Raw genomic sequence first — 16,492 nt, 5'->3', positions numbered from 1 at the left:
AAAAAAAAAAAAAAAAAAAAAAAAAAAAAAAAAAAAAAGCCCAGAACCAGCTAGAGTCACAGGCAAATTCTACCAAACATTTAAAGAATTAAATACCTATTCTCTTCAAACTACTCCAAAAACAGAAGAAGAAGGAAAGGTTCCAAATACATCCTGTGAGGCTAGCATTTCCCTCACACCAAAACTAGACAAAGATACCATAAAAAGAAAGAAAACTACAGGCCAATATCCCTAATGAACATGCAAAAATTCCCAGCCAACTGCATTCAACAATACATTCAAAGGATCATCTATCATGATATTCCAAGGATGCAAGGACAGTTCAATATTCACAAAACAATCAATGTGACATACTGCATTAACAAAATAAAGGATAAAAATCACATGATCATCAACAGATGCAGAAAAGCCATTTTATAGAATTCAACATCCCTTCATGATAAAAACGCTCCACAAAATAGGTTTAGAAGGAACATACCTCAACACAATAAAGCTCCATAGCTAACATCGTACTCAATGGTGAAAAACTGAGAGCTTTTCCTTTAACATCAGGAACAAGACAAGTAATGCCCACTCTTTCCACTATTACTCAACAGAACAGGAAGTTCTAGCCACAACAATCAGATGATGAAAAGAAATAAGAGGCATCCAAATTGGTAAAAAAGTTAAACTGTCACTATTTGCAGATGATGTGATAGTATACAAAGAAAATCCTGAAGGCTCTACCAAAAAGTACTAAACAAAAAAAATAATTCAGTAAAGTCTCAGGATATAAAATTTATATCCAGAAATTGGTAGCATTTCTATACACTAATAATGGTGTAGAAGAAAGAGAATTGAAGAAAACTATCCCATTTACAACTGTACTAAAAAGAATAAAATACCTAGGAATAAACCAAAGTGGTGAGAGACCTGTTCTCTGAAAACTATAAAACACTGATGAAAGAAACTGAAGATGACACAAACAAATAGAAAGACAGTTCATGTTCATGAAGTAGAAGAATTAATATTGCCAAAATGTATTACCCAAAGCAATCTACAAATTCAATGTAATCCCTGACACAATACCAAGAGTATTTTTCACAAAACTAAAATACTCGTATTTGTATCAACTACAAAAGAACCCAAATAGCCAAAGCAATCTTAAGAAAAACAAAGCTGGGGCGCCTGGGTGGCTCAGTGGGTTAAGCCACTGCCTTCGGCTCAGGTCATGATCCCAGAGTCCTGGGATCGAGCCCCACATCGGGCTCTCTGCTCAGCAGGAAGCTTGCTTTTCCCCCCTTTCTCTGCCTGCCTCTCTGCCTACTTGTGATCTCTGTGAAATAAATAAATAAAAATCTTAAAAAAAAAAAAAAAGAAAGAAAAACAAAGCTGAAGGTATCATTATTCCAGATTTCAAGATATACTACAAACCTGTAGTAATCAAAAACTGTATGGTACTAGCATCAAAAGAGACCTATAAATCAATGGAAGAAAATAAAGAGCCCAGAAATAAACCTTTAATTATCTGGCCAATTAATCTATGACAATGGAGGCAAGAATATATAATGGAGAAAGACAGTCTCTTCAATAAATGCTGGTGGAAAAATTAGCTACATGTAGAAGAATGAAACTGGACAATGTCCTAACACTATACACAAAAATAAACTAAAGACCCTAATGTGAGACTGGAAACCATAAAAATCCTAGAAGAAAATAGGAATTTCTCTGACATCAGCCAGAGAAACATTCTTCTAGATATATCCCTTCAGGGAAGGGAAACAAAAGCAAAAGCAAACCATTGGGATTCCATCAAAATAGAAAGCTTCTGCACAGTAAAGGACACCATCAACAAAAGAAAAAGGCAACTTATTTAATGGGAGAGGATATTTGCTAATGATATATCTGGTAGGGGGTAAATACCCAAAATATACAAACAACTTCTACAACCCCACACCAAAAAAAAACAAAAACCCAAATAATGTGATTTAAGAATGGGCAGAGAATATAAATAGACATTTTTCCAAAGACATATAGATAGCTGACAAGCACATGATAAGATGTTCAATATCACTAATCATTGGAGAAATGCAAATCCATAAGTGAGAATGGCTAATATCAAAAAGACAAGAAATAACAAGTACTGGTGAGGATATAGAGAAAAAGGAACCCTCACACACTGCTGGTAAAAAGTAAACTGGTACAGCCATTGTGGAAAACAGTAATGGAAGCTCTTTAAAAATTTACACACAATTTCACTACTGGGTATTTACCCCAAAAAAAAAAAATGAAGACACAAATTCGAAAAGATATATGCATCCCTATGTTTATTGCAGCATTAACAATTGCCAAGATATGGAAGCAACCTAAGTGTTCATCAATATACGAATGGATATGATGTTGTATGCGTGTGGAATATACACAGCCATAAAAAAGGGATGAGAGTGGGTCCTTTGTGACAACATAAATGGAACTGGAGGTATTTTGCTAAGTAAACTAAGTCAGACTGAGAAAGAGGAATATTATATTCCACTCATGTGTAGAATCTAAAAATAAATAAAGAGAATAAGGAAACAAAAAGCAGAATCAGACTTACAAATACAGAAAACAAACTAATGGTTGCCAGAGACAAGGTTGAGAGGACAGGCAAAATGGGTGAAGAGGAGTTGGGGATACAGGCTACCAGTTATGTAATTACCAAATCATGGGAGGAAAAGGCATAGTATAAGGAATATAATTAATGATGTAATAGTATTGTTTGGTGACAGATGGTAGCTATATTTGTGGTGAGCATAGCATAAAGTATAAATTTGTCAAGTCAGTATGCTATACACCTGAAACTAATATAAAATTGTGTGTCAACTTAAGTCAAATAAAAAAATTAAAAAGAAAAGAAAGGAGCTCCTTTAAGTTTCTTTTGCTAGGTTTTATAGCACTACCATACATATGAAAGATTATTCTGTTTTTGCCTATTTGTGATCATCTTAATTATTAAATGGGCTAAAGAAAATCACAATTAATAACATGTGCAGTACTAATTACTGGCGTATATTAAATCCATTACTTGTTGCTAATGACCCCAACATTTTCTTGATAGTTATTTTGTTAAGGTAAGAATACTAATGAAGATGCAGTGGTTTTTGAATCTATAAGGTAAAAGTACTCACTGTACCTGATGATATTCTGGTTTTGACTTAATAATAACTATTAGAGTTTTTAGAAGATTTTTACTTACATTTAACCAACTCAAGAAACATTTTTTTTTTTTTTTGGCTGAGCTTTATGGTCAATATAAATTAAGTATATAACCTAACTAAGTAAAGTTGCTCCTAAAATAAAAGACATTCTTGAATTTGATTTTAGGAAACCTGATTTTTCATGAGTCAATATATCAAATACTTTTATTGAAAGCCTGGCTCGAAATACCTGAACTGAGTATTAATGCTCCACTTGTATGAACACTAAATCCAGGTATTCACCATCTTGTGCCCAAAAGGCATCTACAGCTTCAAAACAGATCTTATTTGCAATTTCAGTACCCTCCAAGTTATCCAGAATACTAATATGAGACTGAACTTTATAAAATGTCTCCTTCATTCTGTCAGTTCTTTCACTTCACGAATCTTCAATGATTTCCTCTATGTATGTATTTTAAACACTTTACAGATCTAATCACAAAGACTAACTTTCTAATTTAAATTCCAGTTAGGTAACATACATGTAATATTAGTTTCAGGTGCACAATGCAGTGATTCAACATTTCCATACAATGAAGACTATTTTCAATAAGAAGCTTCCAATATTAACTCTAATATACATTAATTTTCACTGTTTTGTGACAAGTTATGGCTCTAGATTTCTTTCCATTTTTTACAATCCAAGCTTCTCTTGTCTAATTCCTACTGCACTGAAAAATATTTTAGAATATGCATTTTATACATAGTTCTACACTTTCATATACTTAGATCTCATCTTCCAAATTCAACATGTAAACAAAGACTACATCTTTTAATGTCCATAGTAATAAAGTACTAGGCTACAAAAGCACTTGATAAGTACTTTCAAAACAATTCATAGTATATTGAAATAGTGATCATCCTTTTATAGCAGTGGAAACGGAAACTTAAATCACTTAATGTCACATTACTAGCTTGTCACAGAGTCAGGACTATACCACTGGTCTGGTACCATGTTTAGTGCTCTTGACTAAATTTAAGGGGAAACACCATTTTTAACTTTAATAATTTTCAGTAAAGTTCTAATATTTTTAAAGTGATTCTATAGGTAAATATTTTCCAAATATAAGATGGTTTACTTCCATATCATAAATGAATTCCATTTACTGTGAATGGAAGAGATTATATTTGGTATTACTTAGAAGAAATTGTACATATTGCTGAAGCATGTATGTTTAAAAGTTTACTTCTACATCATTGATAAGAAAGTATTCTAATTTCTAGAGCTGTCCAATAAGGAGTCATTAAAAAAAAACTCATTCAAATGTTACTTATAAATTAAGTAAAATAAGAACTTAAAGGACTTAAGTCAATAAAAATGATAGAATCAGTTAATGTATATGACATGATTAATTTTATAATTGCTCATAAGTATTGGGATATGATTCCAATATAGATTTCACCAAAATGCAGGTGATAAAAAAGCTCAGCAATTTACATTTGTCATCCTGTTTTTTGCACATTTACTTAAGATACAAAGACAGGAAATCTTACCTTCTTGATAGGCTCCATCTGCCATGACTAAATGAAGAATCTTGGCATAAAGATGTTCATGTTCATTTCCTAAAATATCCTGAACTATTGTTGAACAAATCTCAATATTTTCATCTTCATCTTCATGAATAGCCTATACCAAATTTCCAAATATAAATATATGATTATTAACATTCTCTAGAGACTTTATTATTTATAATAAATCCAACGACCTATAAAAATCACTGATATTTTACTAGTAATTCAAAAAGAGCATATTTCAAAATTAATTTTTTTTTTAAAAAGTAGGCTTTACATCCAAGGTGGGGCTTGGACTCATGGCCTTCGAGATCACGAACTGGATGCCCCAAACTTAAAACGTTTTTTAATTGACATTTTACTTACTTTTATTTTCTCATAAACCTCAAAGAATTTTTCAAAGCCTATTTCCTGCTCCAGGTGAAGTCTCAGTTCCTCTAAATGGTTAAAGACACTATCGTATTCACATTCACTAGTAATTTCACCATCACTGTTATCTAAAAAACATAAATTAAAAGAAGATATTTTATGACTAAAAAGAATAAATAAAATCTTTAAAAAATAAAAAAAGAATGAATAAAATAATTCTTACCCTAACAGACTAAAATTCTTTTTGATGAGTGACGTCACTGAAAGACTACTTGTACTTACAATATATAAGGTTTTGTCATTACAATTATTGTCTTTTATGGAGGAAATCAATGTATATACAAATGTCTTAACAAGACTGTTACTTTGGGAATCTTTTCTTTTATAGACATAAACAGTAAACCAAATTAAAAACATTCTAACGAAGTAAAAAATGAAAAAAGCATGCCCATATGTTCTGTGCTGCAGCAAACCAACCATAACTGTGTTTAAAAATTTGACATTAAACATGAGCTAAAACATGAAAAAGCATGCAGGAGGCAGATGACTTATGCTACCTATTATAAAACTTCAGTAAAACATTTATAAAGTATTATAAATGCTATATATGTTTTATGTCATGTACATGTCCAAGCACTTTATGTTATCTTTAGTACTAGAAAAATAAGTCAAGAAAGACAAGAAAACAATAAAAATGTTTCAAAAGCATTTCCAAAATTTGATGGGAAAGAAATGGAACAAATGTATATGGGCATTTGTGTGAAAAGAAAAAGAATGAATAAAAGTCAGAGACACAGAAGGATACTTCAGTTTTATTTATATTAGAGAACTTCCTATCAGGTACCAGAAAAATACTCTGATTGAAATATGTGTATACACTGAAAAAAAAAAAAGCCCCACGATCATTACTATGTACCTGAGTGCCATGCTTCATTTAGGGCACTTTCACTGCTGGGATTGTCATCCTCATCTGCCAGATCTGTCCCATTTGCAGTCTGCTCTATGTCACTGTTCTTTAAGACTGATTCTTCCTCCTCACTGTATTCTTCACCAGGTTGTTCCCTAAGTAACTGTTCCATAGAGGCCTGAAGCTCTTGTAAATCTGTGTCAGTTTCTTCAAAAACACTGAAATTTTAAAAAGTTAAACTAAACATTACCAAAATGTCACCTTATTTTGAAATTTTACTTCAATATACATGTACTCCTTTCTGCTTAAAAGTACTAATAGTAGATAAAAAGAAATCTGAAAAAACCTACATAGTGGTTTTTAACAAAGTAACTGAAGATTAATACAATTATAAATATAGCACATGACACATTCTAGAATACATAAGCTGGAAGATGAACTTGTTTAAAATGATCCTGATCTGCTAAAAGAGATTAACGGAACTATCAATATTATACATTGCTTAAATTTTGAAAGACTGTTTCAGTATTTTTTTTTTAAAGATTTCATTTATTTATTTGACAGACAGAGATCACAAGTAGGCAGAGAGGCAGGCAGAGAGAGAGGAGGAAGCAGGCTCCCTGTTGAACAGACAACCCGATGCTGCGGGGCTGGATCCCAGGACCCTGGGATCATGACTGGAGCCGAAGGCAGAGGCTTTAACCCACTGGGGCTAGACTAAAGAGATTTTTTTACATGCTTTCTAAAAAAAATACTGAATATTCAAATATTTTTCTTCTATGTAATTTTGAACATTTAGTAAAATCTTCATGTAGATGTATAATAGTAGTATACTATATGAAAGGCTTTCCATATAAACACTCATTAGATATTTGAACTTTCAGAAATGGAAATACTTATGGAATTATATGTTCAGGTGAATAGTATGACCTAGTAAATAAAAGTCATCAGAAATCTTATCTTTCGATGCTTATTCTTGAAAACATTTCTAAAATACATAACAAATGGACTTTACTGAGTAATTAGAATATACTAACCATAATAATCTTCACTGGATTATCTTGTTTCCAAGGCACTGTTCAGGATATTAATTTTACTTTCAAGGGATTACAGATGCTGGAATTAATTAATTTATGTAAATACTACCCTTGATTTATATAGTACTTTAGTTTATTAAGCAGTTTTAGCCTATTACTAAAATTTTATCTACACATAACTCATAATTCATTTTAGAGATACGGACACAGAATTAAAGTGTTTAAATTATTTGCTCAAGGTTATACAGTCAATAAATAGCAAATAAAGATTGAAATCTAGGTCTTCTTATCACTTCTACAATACCCCAAGAATGTACTCATCAACTTTATTTATCTTAATTTGCCTCTTTCTACTAAAGTGGCATGCAAAGGGAAAAGTCTGTAGATTAAGAGTTCATTGAAATTTTAGATAAGTGAAGTCTTCTGAAAGAGATTATGTACGATGTTGAGGATTTCATCCACCAGAAAAGCGATGCTGAATAGAACATAAAAGTTGATTAAAGCCTTCAAGTTTAGATTCCAGTCAAACAAGTATTTACTGAAAACTAATATAGAAATGGTATTATACAAGATCTTAAATAAAACTTCCATTAATGGAAAAGAAAATACTCTTTTAAAGTAGAAATATCTCTATTTAGTATTTATGTGTACAAACTTCTACACTCCGACTTTGTAGCAGGTATAGAAAAGCAAAGCATCTAATTAGAATGAGAGAATATGTCTAATCTTATGGATCACCCTATTAGTAACATTGAACTTTATATTTAATTACATAATATGCACATCTGCTATGTACCATTACAACAATGACAAATAATCTGTTGACAAAATCTTACTATGGCCAACCCAGCAGAATTAGTGCCCAGCACAGATGGTATTAAAGTAAATGGGGCTGCCAAGTCTGCCATTATAAGAAAAGTATAAGACTAACATCTTTTTTAAAAGATCCATTTTAGGGGCGCCTGGGTGGCTCAGTGGGTTAAAGCCTCTGCCTTCAGCTCAGGTCATGATCCCAGGGTCCTGGGATCGAGCCCCACGTCGGGCTCTCTGCTCTGCAGGGAGCCTGCTTCCTCCTCTCTCTCTGCCTGCCTCTCTGCCTACTTGTGATTTCTCTCTCTCTCTGTCAAATAAATAAAATCTTTAAAAAAAAAAAAAAGATCCATTTTAAAATCTGGCCTTGAATTCACATTTTAGTAGATTTTATTGTAGGACCTTGAGTGAAGTTTGGACACCCCGCCCCCCCAAAAAAAAGAAAGAAAAGAAAAAGAAAAAAATCCCAAGGAAAATTTTGTGGTATGGACTAATTTACTTTAAAAAATAACTCGGTTTTTAAAATTTTAAGTTAATATTAAAAGCTTCTAAACTTCAATTTTAAAATAAAATTCTGTCATCAACTAGTAATTAAAAGAACACAAGCCACAAACAAATTGCTGTGCAGTCAGATAAAAACTGATGACTTTATAAACACCTAGAGGAAAAACTGTACCTAGCACTCTGTCAACCACAAAGGTGCTGATATGTTGTCATGTTCCCCAAGAGGCTCAATAAAAACACATGAAGTGCTGATGACTACCCCTAAGCAGAAGAAAACAAGGATAAAAGGGTAACTTCCTGTAAAATCTGAGGACACTAGCAAAAATATAAAGAACAGTATGAGACATGAAAAAAAGGGTGAAAAAACCTTTAATAGAAACAGTTTGGTTAAAAATTTAAGAAACAAGAGGCACGACTTAAGAAAAACAAACAAACATAATACCAGAAAATAGTGCTAGATACAGTGGCTCTGGCTCAACTATTGCAGGGGGGCAGGAAATCAAGAGACTGACAGTTTTTTTCTATTAAAAGATGTAAAATATAGAAACTTAAGCTCAAAAATATCAGAAAATAAATCATAAAAGTCCCAATATTTTATGCCATATTTTCCTGGTGATCTGGATACACTATACCTTCTCGAACACTTTATTTTCCCCCCATATTGGGTAACATTTGTCTGAGGGGGTGAGAGGGCTTACTTGTCCTGTCCAAGGGGCTATCACTTCCTATAGTTCTCAGAAGGGTTGGTTAAATTTGCCTCATAGATTCTAAATTCCCCATGAATCATGAAGAAAGGAATTTTGCGAAAGCAATTAAATTACATGCAGAACACACATGTGCCCACACACATGCAAACAAAACAACTAAACTACCTGCTAAGTTCCCACTGTCATGGTTTCGAAATCATATATAGCAGGAGAGAGATGTAGAGGCTTTCTGGTCTTTTCCCTGGGGAACTGTAGAATAGTTCATATCTCACAATTTTCCATTGCAATTCCTGTATCATGTGGTGTTAAACTGTTAAACAGTCATTATTCTGCTAATATTCCTTCATTTAAACAATATTTATTAAACATGTACCATGGACAAGTCAATGTGCTAGATGCTCAGTGCTGAATATGACAGAAAGCACACTCATATTCCCCAAATGAGGGTCAGTCATTATATTACTTAGAGGCTAATATACATATCAAAACTTGTATGACTGTACTTTAAATATGTTGTAAAAAGATAAAGGAGTGGTGAATTAACAGCTACAGATAATTTTTTAAAATTGTTTAGGTGAGTTACATCTCCAAAGTTCACATAAACTCAGAAATTCTGTTAGTGCTAGTATTTATTAATGACATCATGCTCACATGTCTTCAGAATCAGAAGGTCCTTCTTTAATATGCTCATCTTCAATTTCATCTATTTCAAGATTGTCTTGACATACATCTCCTACAGTGGGAACATCCATCAATGTTCTGAACAATTTTGAGAGATCTGGAAGTGAACATGTCCTCAACATCTAAAAAAGTCAACAGACTTCTTAGTAGGAGTAAGATTATTAGAAAATAAAAATGAAATTAAAAAATTAGAAAGTTAGAGCTAATACTAATTTTTTATATCATATATTTAGAGTTAGAAGTTTCAGAAGTGACTCATCTAAGATTAGAACTTAATTTTCTTGAATTTTAGCTCTGTAATTTTTCAGTGAGGAAAACTAAACAAGTGAGTTATGCTTAGGTTTCAAAATTCAAGGTATAGGGATTCACTTTATTCACCATTTAAAGGCAAGGAGAGGTGTTTAGTCAGAGTATACCCAGGGAATGGAATTAGAAATCTGTCAGAAATTGGCAGTGCCAGAAACTGCCAATTTGCTCCTTCTCACTCAAGACCCATACTGTCCCTCTTTCCTTGTATCTCTTTCTCTCACTGGCCAATTTTCCCCATATATTTTTCCCAAATCCTGAACTGAGTTTGTCTGAAGATTTGCAAAGCATATCACATATAATTGGTGGCCCTTTGTATCATTCATCCTAGGAGCTGCTGGGTAGCCAACAACAGTTAAATAAAAAAACTTCATATTAGTGAAAAAAAAAAAGTCTAACATCACTTCCGTAAACAATGGACTGTAATTGCAGCCTTTCCCAAAGGAGGGTAAGGGTGGAAAGACAGGTACTTTGATGTTTGTATGGAGAATCATTTATAGCAGCAGGTAAAAAGGAACTGACTTGAGAAAAAAAAACAATGTACAGTTGAGGTGTCTAAAATTTGAATTTGTTTGGGAAAGACCAGGGATAGAAGAAAGTGCCCCTGTCCACCAACCTATCAGCAATTAGAATGTGATAGATAGGCAGGATGATCAAACAAATGTCTATATACATAAGTCTCAGAATTTGGTTAATAAACCTAAAGGAACCTGTTGAGATTTGAAATGTAACTCCTAAGGCCCTGGTAAGAATCCTATACCAGATTGGAGACTGTGAAGAAAACATAATGTTTAGCATATTAATGAAAATTTATATACTTTGCCAAATTAATTGGTACAATCTGTTTTTGAAAATAAAGGAGGACAGATTTCCAATATTTGAACATAATTTACATATTATAGCACAAGAAAAAGATGGTTATGAACTACAAGATGGGTAGATAGGTTGCTTGTTAAAACACTTAATGATGGTACTGAAAGTATATCTTTTACTGAATCTCCCACTGTCAGCAGAATTTATGCTTGACTTGTTTATTATTTGAATCATGTATATTATAAACCAATAGTGTGCAAAATACGCATATGGTAACAGTTTCTCCAGATAAATGCTAATCAATAAAAATATAGAGCATATATGCATTATACACTTAAATTCAAGAGGACTCTATATAAAAGATGCAACCTTTGTTAGGCTGAGATAAATTTTCATCCTGGCTAAAAAGAAATCTCAATTTTAGTTTATTCATTTCACTAATTATAATAGCTTTCCTAACCTAAGGTAAAATAACACAGTAGAAAGAAATTTCAAGAGGTATGGAATTTGGCAATTTTCCTCTAGGCATGGAAATGGGTATATGCACCCATCAGTCCAACAGCTATCTGTCCTATATTAAAAATGTTTCATGTGCAGTGTTCTTTGATAAGTATTTTAGGTGTTTTTGTTTTGGGTTAAGTTCTACTTTTTCTAAAAATGAAGAGAACCACACGTTGGTAGACAAAGGCTATTTCTGTTATTCCTGATAATGTTTAAAGCAAAAACAATAACAATTTATTGTGGTGTGTGTAACATGTGGATATAAAATATAAGAGAACAATGCCAAAACTATAGACAAGAGGGTGGAAATACACTGTGAAAAGGTTCTTATGTCATATGTGAGTGATATGATATTATTTGAAGACTGTAAAAAGCTAAAATTGCATCTTGAGAGCTAAAATTTACAACTAAGTTTTTGAAAATATCTATACTGGCAAATAATAGAGATAAAACAAAATGTTAAAAATACTCAATCCAAAAGAAGGGAGAATAAAAGTAAAATAAGAATAGAAAAAGTGATGAGACAAATAGAAAACAAATAACAAAATGGTAGGTTTAAATTTAATCATACCAATAATATATCGAAAATTACATGAAAAGTAAATGGCCAAAAAAAAAAGTAAATGGCCTAATCACTTTAAATAAAAGAGGTTGTCAGACTGACTAAAAAGCAAGACCTGACAATGTGACAGCTACAAAAAAAAAATCTACTTTACATGAAAGTCAGTGCAATTACAAGTTAATGTTTGTGTGTGTGTGTGTGTGTGTGTGTGTGTGTGTGTAAAATAATGTAAAATAATGTGTATGTATCCTTAACAAATAATAATCATCAGAAAGCTAGAATGGCTATATTACAACCAGAAAAAATAGATTTTAGAACAGGTGATATGACCAAGAATAAGGAGAGTCATTTCATAATGATAAAGAAAGCAATTATAAAGAAGATATAAAGATTATTAATTTGTATTCAATTGACTAGAAATTTCAATACTCCTTTTCCAGTAACTGATAAGCAGAGAGATAATTAGTAAGACACAGAAGATGAACACTATCAAACAAAAAGTGACCTTTCATAATAATAAACCTATCAATTCATCCAGAAGGTATAGTAATACTAAATTTTTATTCACTCAGTAACAAAGTTTCAAAATACACAGAACAAAATTTGACACAAATGAAAAGATAGATAATTAGTTTTTTCTCAAAAAATAATATAACTAGATAGATAAAAAAGTAGTAAAGATAAAGAAGACTTGAATAGCACTATCAACCAATTTGACTTAATCCTTGACATTTACAGGATATTTTACATGATGGTCACATATTCTCAAATTCTGAAGATCATAAATTTGTTTTCACAGTTCATTATCTTTGAAAACTTGACTGCTATTAGACAAGTGGGAGAATTTAGCAATCTCTACATTTAAAATAAGCATAAGAAAACACTCCAAAAAATAAAACAGATCCAATTTGAAAATTAAATTGAAAATCAAAATGACATATTTAAAAAGGATAAAAGAATTCAGGTAATTCATTCCCATTTAGGCTTACATACATGAAAAATGTTCAACCTCACTGGTAAACATAGAAACACAATTTTTTTAAAAAAATATAATTACTCACTCACTAAATATAAAATTTTTAATTGAATGATAACTGTTGGTGCTTTTTAGAATACAGACTCTTACATACTACTGAGGCATTATAAGCTATTTCTTAAAGGCAAATCAGGCAATATCCAATATAACTTTTGAACTCCACTTACAGAAATTTACTTTATGAAAATAATTGTGGCTATTGTCAAAGATACAGGTGTAGGTGGTTACTATAACAAAAACTGAAAGCTAAAGGCCCAACAATAAAAACAGATTAGTTAAAAAAATTATATATAGCATAGCAGCTTAATGGAATTTGTGATTCTAGATAATATGAGATTATTTGATGATATGACAAAATGCTATTTTGGTAATAATTTATAATATTAACATTTGTAATAATTTTATAGTACATATTAACAGAAAAGCAGGTTATAAAAATATGCATAATATTCTATTTTAACAAAAAGTTTTATATATGTAATACATATATAAAATCTAACAAAATAAGTGATTTCTTTATATTTTAAAATTTTCTATAGAGATAATATTGTAATTTCTTAATAAAAAATTGGTTACATATTTTCAAAAATACCAAGTGAAAAAAGACGTTTGAAAATTTTTTGCCAGAAAGTGCATATGAATATCTATTACCCTTTCTATATCAAATTAGGCAAACACATTTCTGTCTCCTTAACATATATTGCTTAAGTTTAGTCTTATATGAAAAACGGAAGTTGGATTGAGTAGTGAGGAAGGGAAATGGTGTAAGAGGGATTTTACTTAAATAAAAGTAGACCCTATAAAAAGAATCCTGAACAAGGAGCCAATGAAATAGTTTTTATCCTAATGGTACTCTCAGTGTACTCAATTTTACTCTCAATGGCAACTTCTTTTCAGAATCCCAGAGAAGATGGAAGTTTTTTGTTCTTTTTGTTTATGTGTGTGTGTAAGAGTTTAAAACTCAGTATTATGGCTTATTAAAGAAAAACAATAAATAAGAAATGTTACTAAAACAGATATTTTCCATTGGAGGTGTATACTTGCCTTTGGGTTGTTTGCATCAAATAGACCAGTTGAAAGTCCGATCAGCAAGGAACTCTGGTTTTTATTTTTTGGTGGTGAATCAGAGCGAGAGCGAAGCGGAAAGGATTCTTCTGGTGAACACAGAACTGACTGAATTTGAGAGACTACGTTCAAGTGTTTTGAAAGAACCACTCTATGGAAAAATGGCTCTGGTTGCACAGGTTTATCTATATCACATTTAGGGTGCTGAGAATCACTTATTTCAGGTCCTGTGATATAAAGGAAAGATTTTGTGATAAGTCTATACAGTACTTAAGCTCTATGTGATACTGAGAAAAGCACAGTATTTAACATGAGGCTTACTTATATCGACTTCACTAAGGTGGTCCACATTCCTTGGGATTTCATCTTCAGAAACTTCATTTTGCTGAGCAGTGATCCTATCTTCCATCCTGCACAGAAGGATACATCAGTAGAAATGCAATTTACTAGAAATAAAAGCACTCCCAAATTAAAAAAAAAAGGAGTACAAGTTCACTAGCATGCTGTGGTCCCTCTTCCAAATATTTTCCTCATTTATGTATGTGGATATATATATATATTTTTCTCTCTCATAAGTACATTGTATTTTTTACCCTGTTAAAACCTTCAATCATAATCCCTAATCAGTCACAAAAACCAGACTCACCGTTTCTTATAACTATGGTTCCCAAAATGTGTTCCCTAGACATTAGGAACACACAGAAACTTGTTCAAAATGCAAATTGCTCAGGGCCTACCCCAGACCTATCAATCGGAAGCTTTGGGGGATAAAGTCCAGCAATTTATTTTAATAAATATCAAAGTTATTCTAATCTTTGCTAATATTTGAGAACCACTACTTTAAGCAATCAAAATGCCCCTTAACAGCAGAAAATATAAAACTGTACCATACTAATACTATAAAATATTATGCAGCTGTTAAGAAAATGAAACAGAAATCTATGTGAAATACTGTGGAATGACAGTCTATAAATAAATTAAATGTAAATAAATATATCTAATATATATTATATAAGTAAAATAATATACTTAAGTAAACAAAGTAGAAACATAAATATTTATATATTTATTTAATATATATTGCAACTTATTTATAATATAAATAATATATTTTATAAGTAAAAGAAATAAAATAAATTAATAAAATAAATTGATAAATTTATAAATAAAATATTTTATTAAGTAAGCAAAGTAATCTACAGATCGACTTGCATTAAATAATGTTAGGTTTCAAAAAATGGTATGTAGGGGCGCCTGGGTGGCTCAGTGGGTTAAAGCCTCTGCCTTTGGCTTGGGTCATGATCCCAGGGCCCTGGGATCAAGCCCCGCATCGCGCTCTCTGCTCAGCAGGGAGCTTGCTTTGTCCTCTCTCTCTCTGCCTACTTGTGATCTCTGGCTGTCAAATAAATAAATAAAATCTTTTTAAAAAAATGGTATGTAGCACAGTATAAAATATAGAATGATATGCACCAAAAAGTTTTAACACTAAAAGAAAGTGAATTAATTGAGGAAAAAAGGTAAAGAACTGACAGGTTTTATCTCAATAAAGCTGGAATTAAATTCATGTATTATATATATTTTTTTAACAAAAATTTAAAGACTGGAAGAATACAGTCCAAAGGTTTCAAACAAACACAGAAAAAGATGCTCATCATCACTAATCAAATCATTTGCATTTGATTTGAAATGCACATCAAAACCAAGTAAGATATCATCTCATATCTGTTAGAATGCTATCACTAAAAAGACAAGAGGTAAGTGTTGATGAGACTGTGAAAAAAAGGGAATCCTTGGGAGGCCTGGGTGGTTCAGTTGGCTGAGCGTCTGTCTGCCTTTCACTCAGGTCATGATACCAGGGTCCTGGAATGGAGCCCAACATTGGGCTCCTTGCTCAGCAGGGAGTCTGCTTCTCCTTCTCCCTGATACTCTCCCTGCTTGTGCTCTCTCTCTTTCCCAGACAAATAAATAAACAAATCTTAAAAAGAGAGAAAAAAAAAAAAAAAGAATCCTTATGCATTGCTGGTGAGGATGTAAATGGTGTGGCTACTACAAAAAACAGTACAGTTTCCTCTAGAAATTAAAAATAGAAATACCATACAATCCAGTAATTCCATTACTGGGTATTTATCCAGAGAAAACATTAATTTGAAAAGATCTCTGTATCCCTATGTTTATTACAGCATTATTAACAATAGCCAAGATTTGAAAGCAACCCAAGTGTCCACTGACAGATGAATACACACACACACACACACACACACACACACACACACGGAATATTATATAGCCATAACAAGGAATGAGATCTGGCCATCTGCAACAACACAGGTGGACACAGAGGGTATCATGCTCAGTGAAATAAGTCAAAGAGAGAAATATAAGAACCATGTGATTTCACATATTATATGTGGGATCTAAAAACCAAATGAACAAACAAATGAAGCAAACAAAAGCAGAAACAGAGACA

At 31.9% G+C, this 16,492-nt stretch overlaps 1 protein-coding gene across 1 annotated transcript in view; it reads right to left on the bottom strand.

The window, feature by feature from the left end:
* The window catches only part of NEK1 (NIMA related kinase 1), a 214,466-nt gene that overhangs the window by 15,089 nt on the left and 182,885 nt on the right, over positions 1–16,492 (bottom strand). The window contains exons 29-34 of the mRNA XM_059374160.1: positions 14,347–14,435; positions 14,005–14,252; positions 9,713–9,864; positions 6,013–6,221; positions 5,094–5,224; positions 4,710–4,842 (exon numbers count right to left, since the gene is read on the bottom strand). Of these exons, the coding sequence (XP_059230143.1) occupies positions 4,710–4,842; positions 5,094–5,224; positions 6,013–6,221; positions 9,713–9,864; positions 14,005–14,252; positions 14,347–14,435 (962 nt within the window). The remainder of the gene's footprint in view (positions 1–4,709; positions 4,843–5,093; positions 5,225–6,012; positions 6,222–9,712; positions 9,865–14,004; positions 14,253–14,346; positions 14,436–16,492) is intronic.

This window comes from Mustela nigripes, chromosome 1, assembly GCF_022355385.1.
Source record: "Mustela nigripes isolate SB6536 chromosome 1, MUSNIG.SB6536, whole genome shotgun sequence".
Lineage (NCBI taxonomy): Eukaryota > Metazoa > Chordata > Mammalia > Carnivora > Mustelidae > Mustela > Mustela nigripes.
Note: the sequence above shows the minus strand (reverse complement) of the source record. Positions and strands in the feature narration are given on the sequence as shown.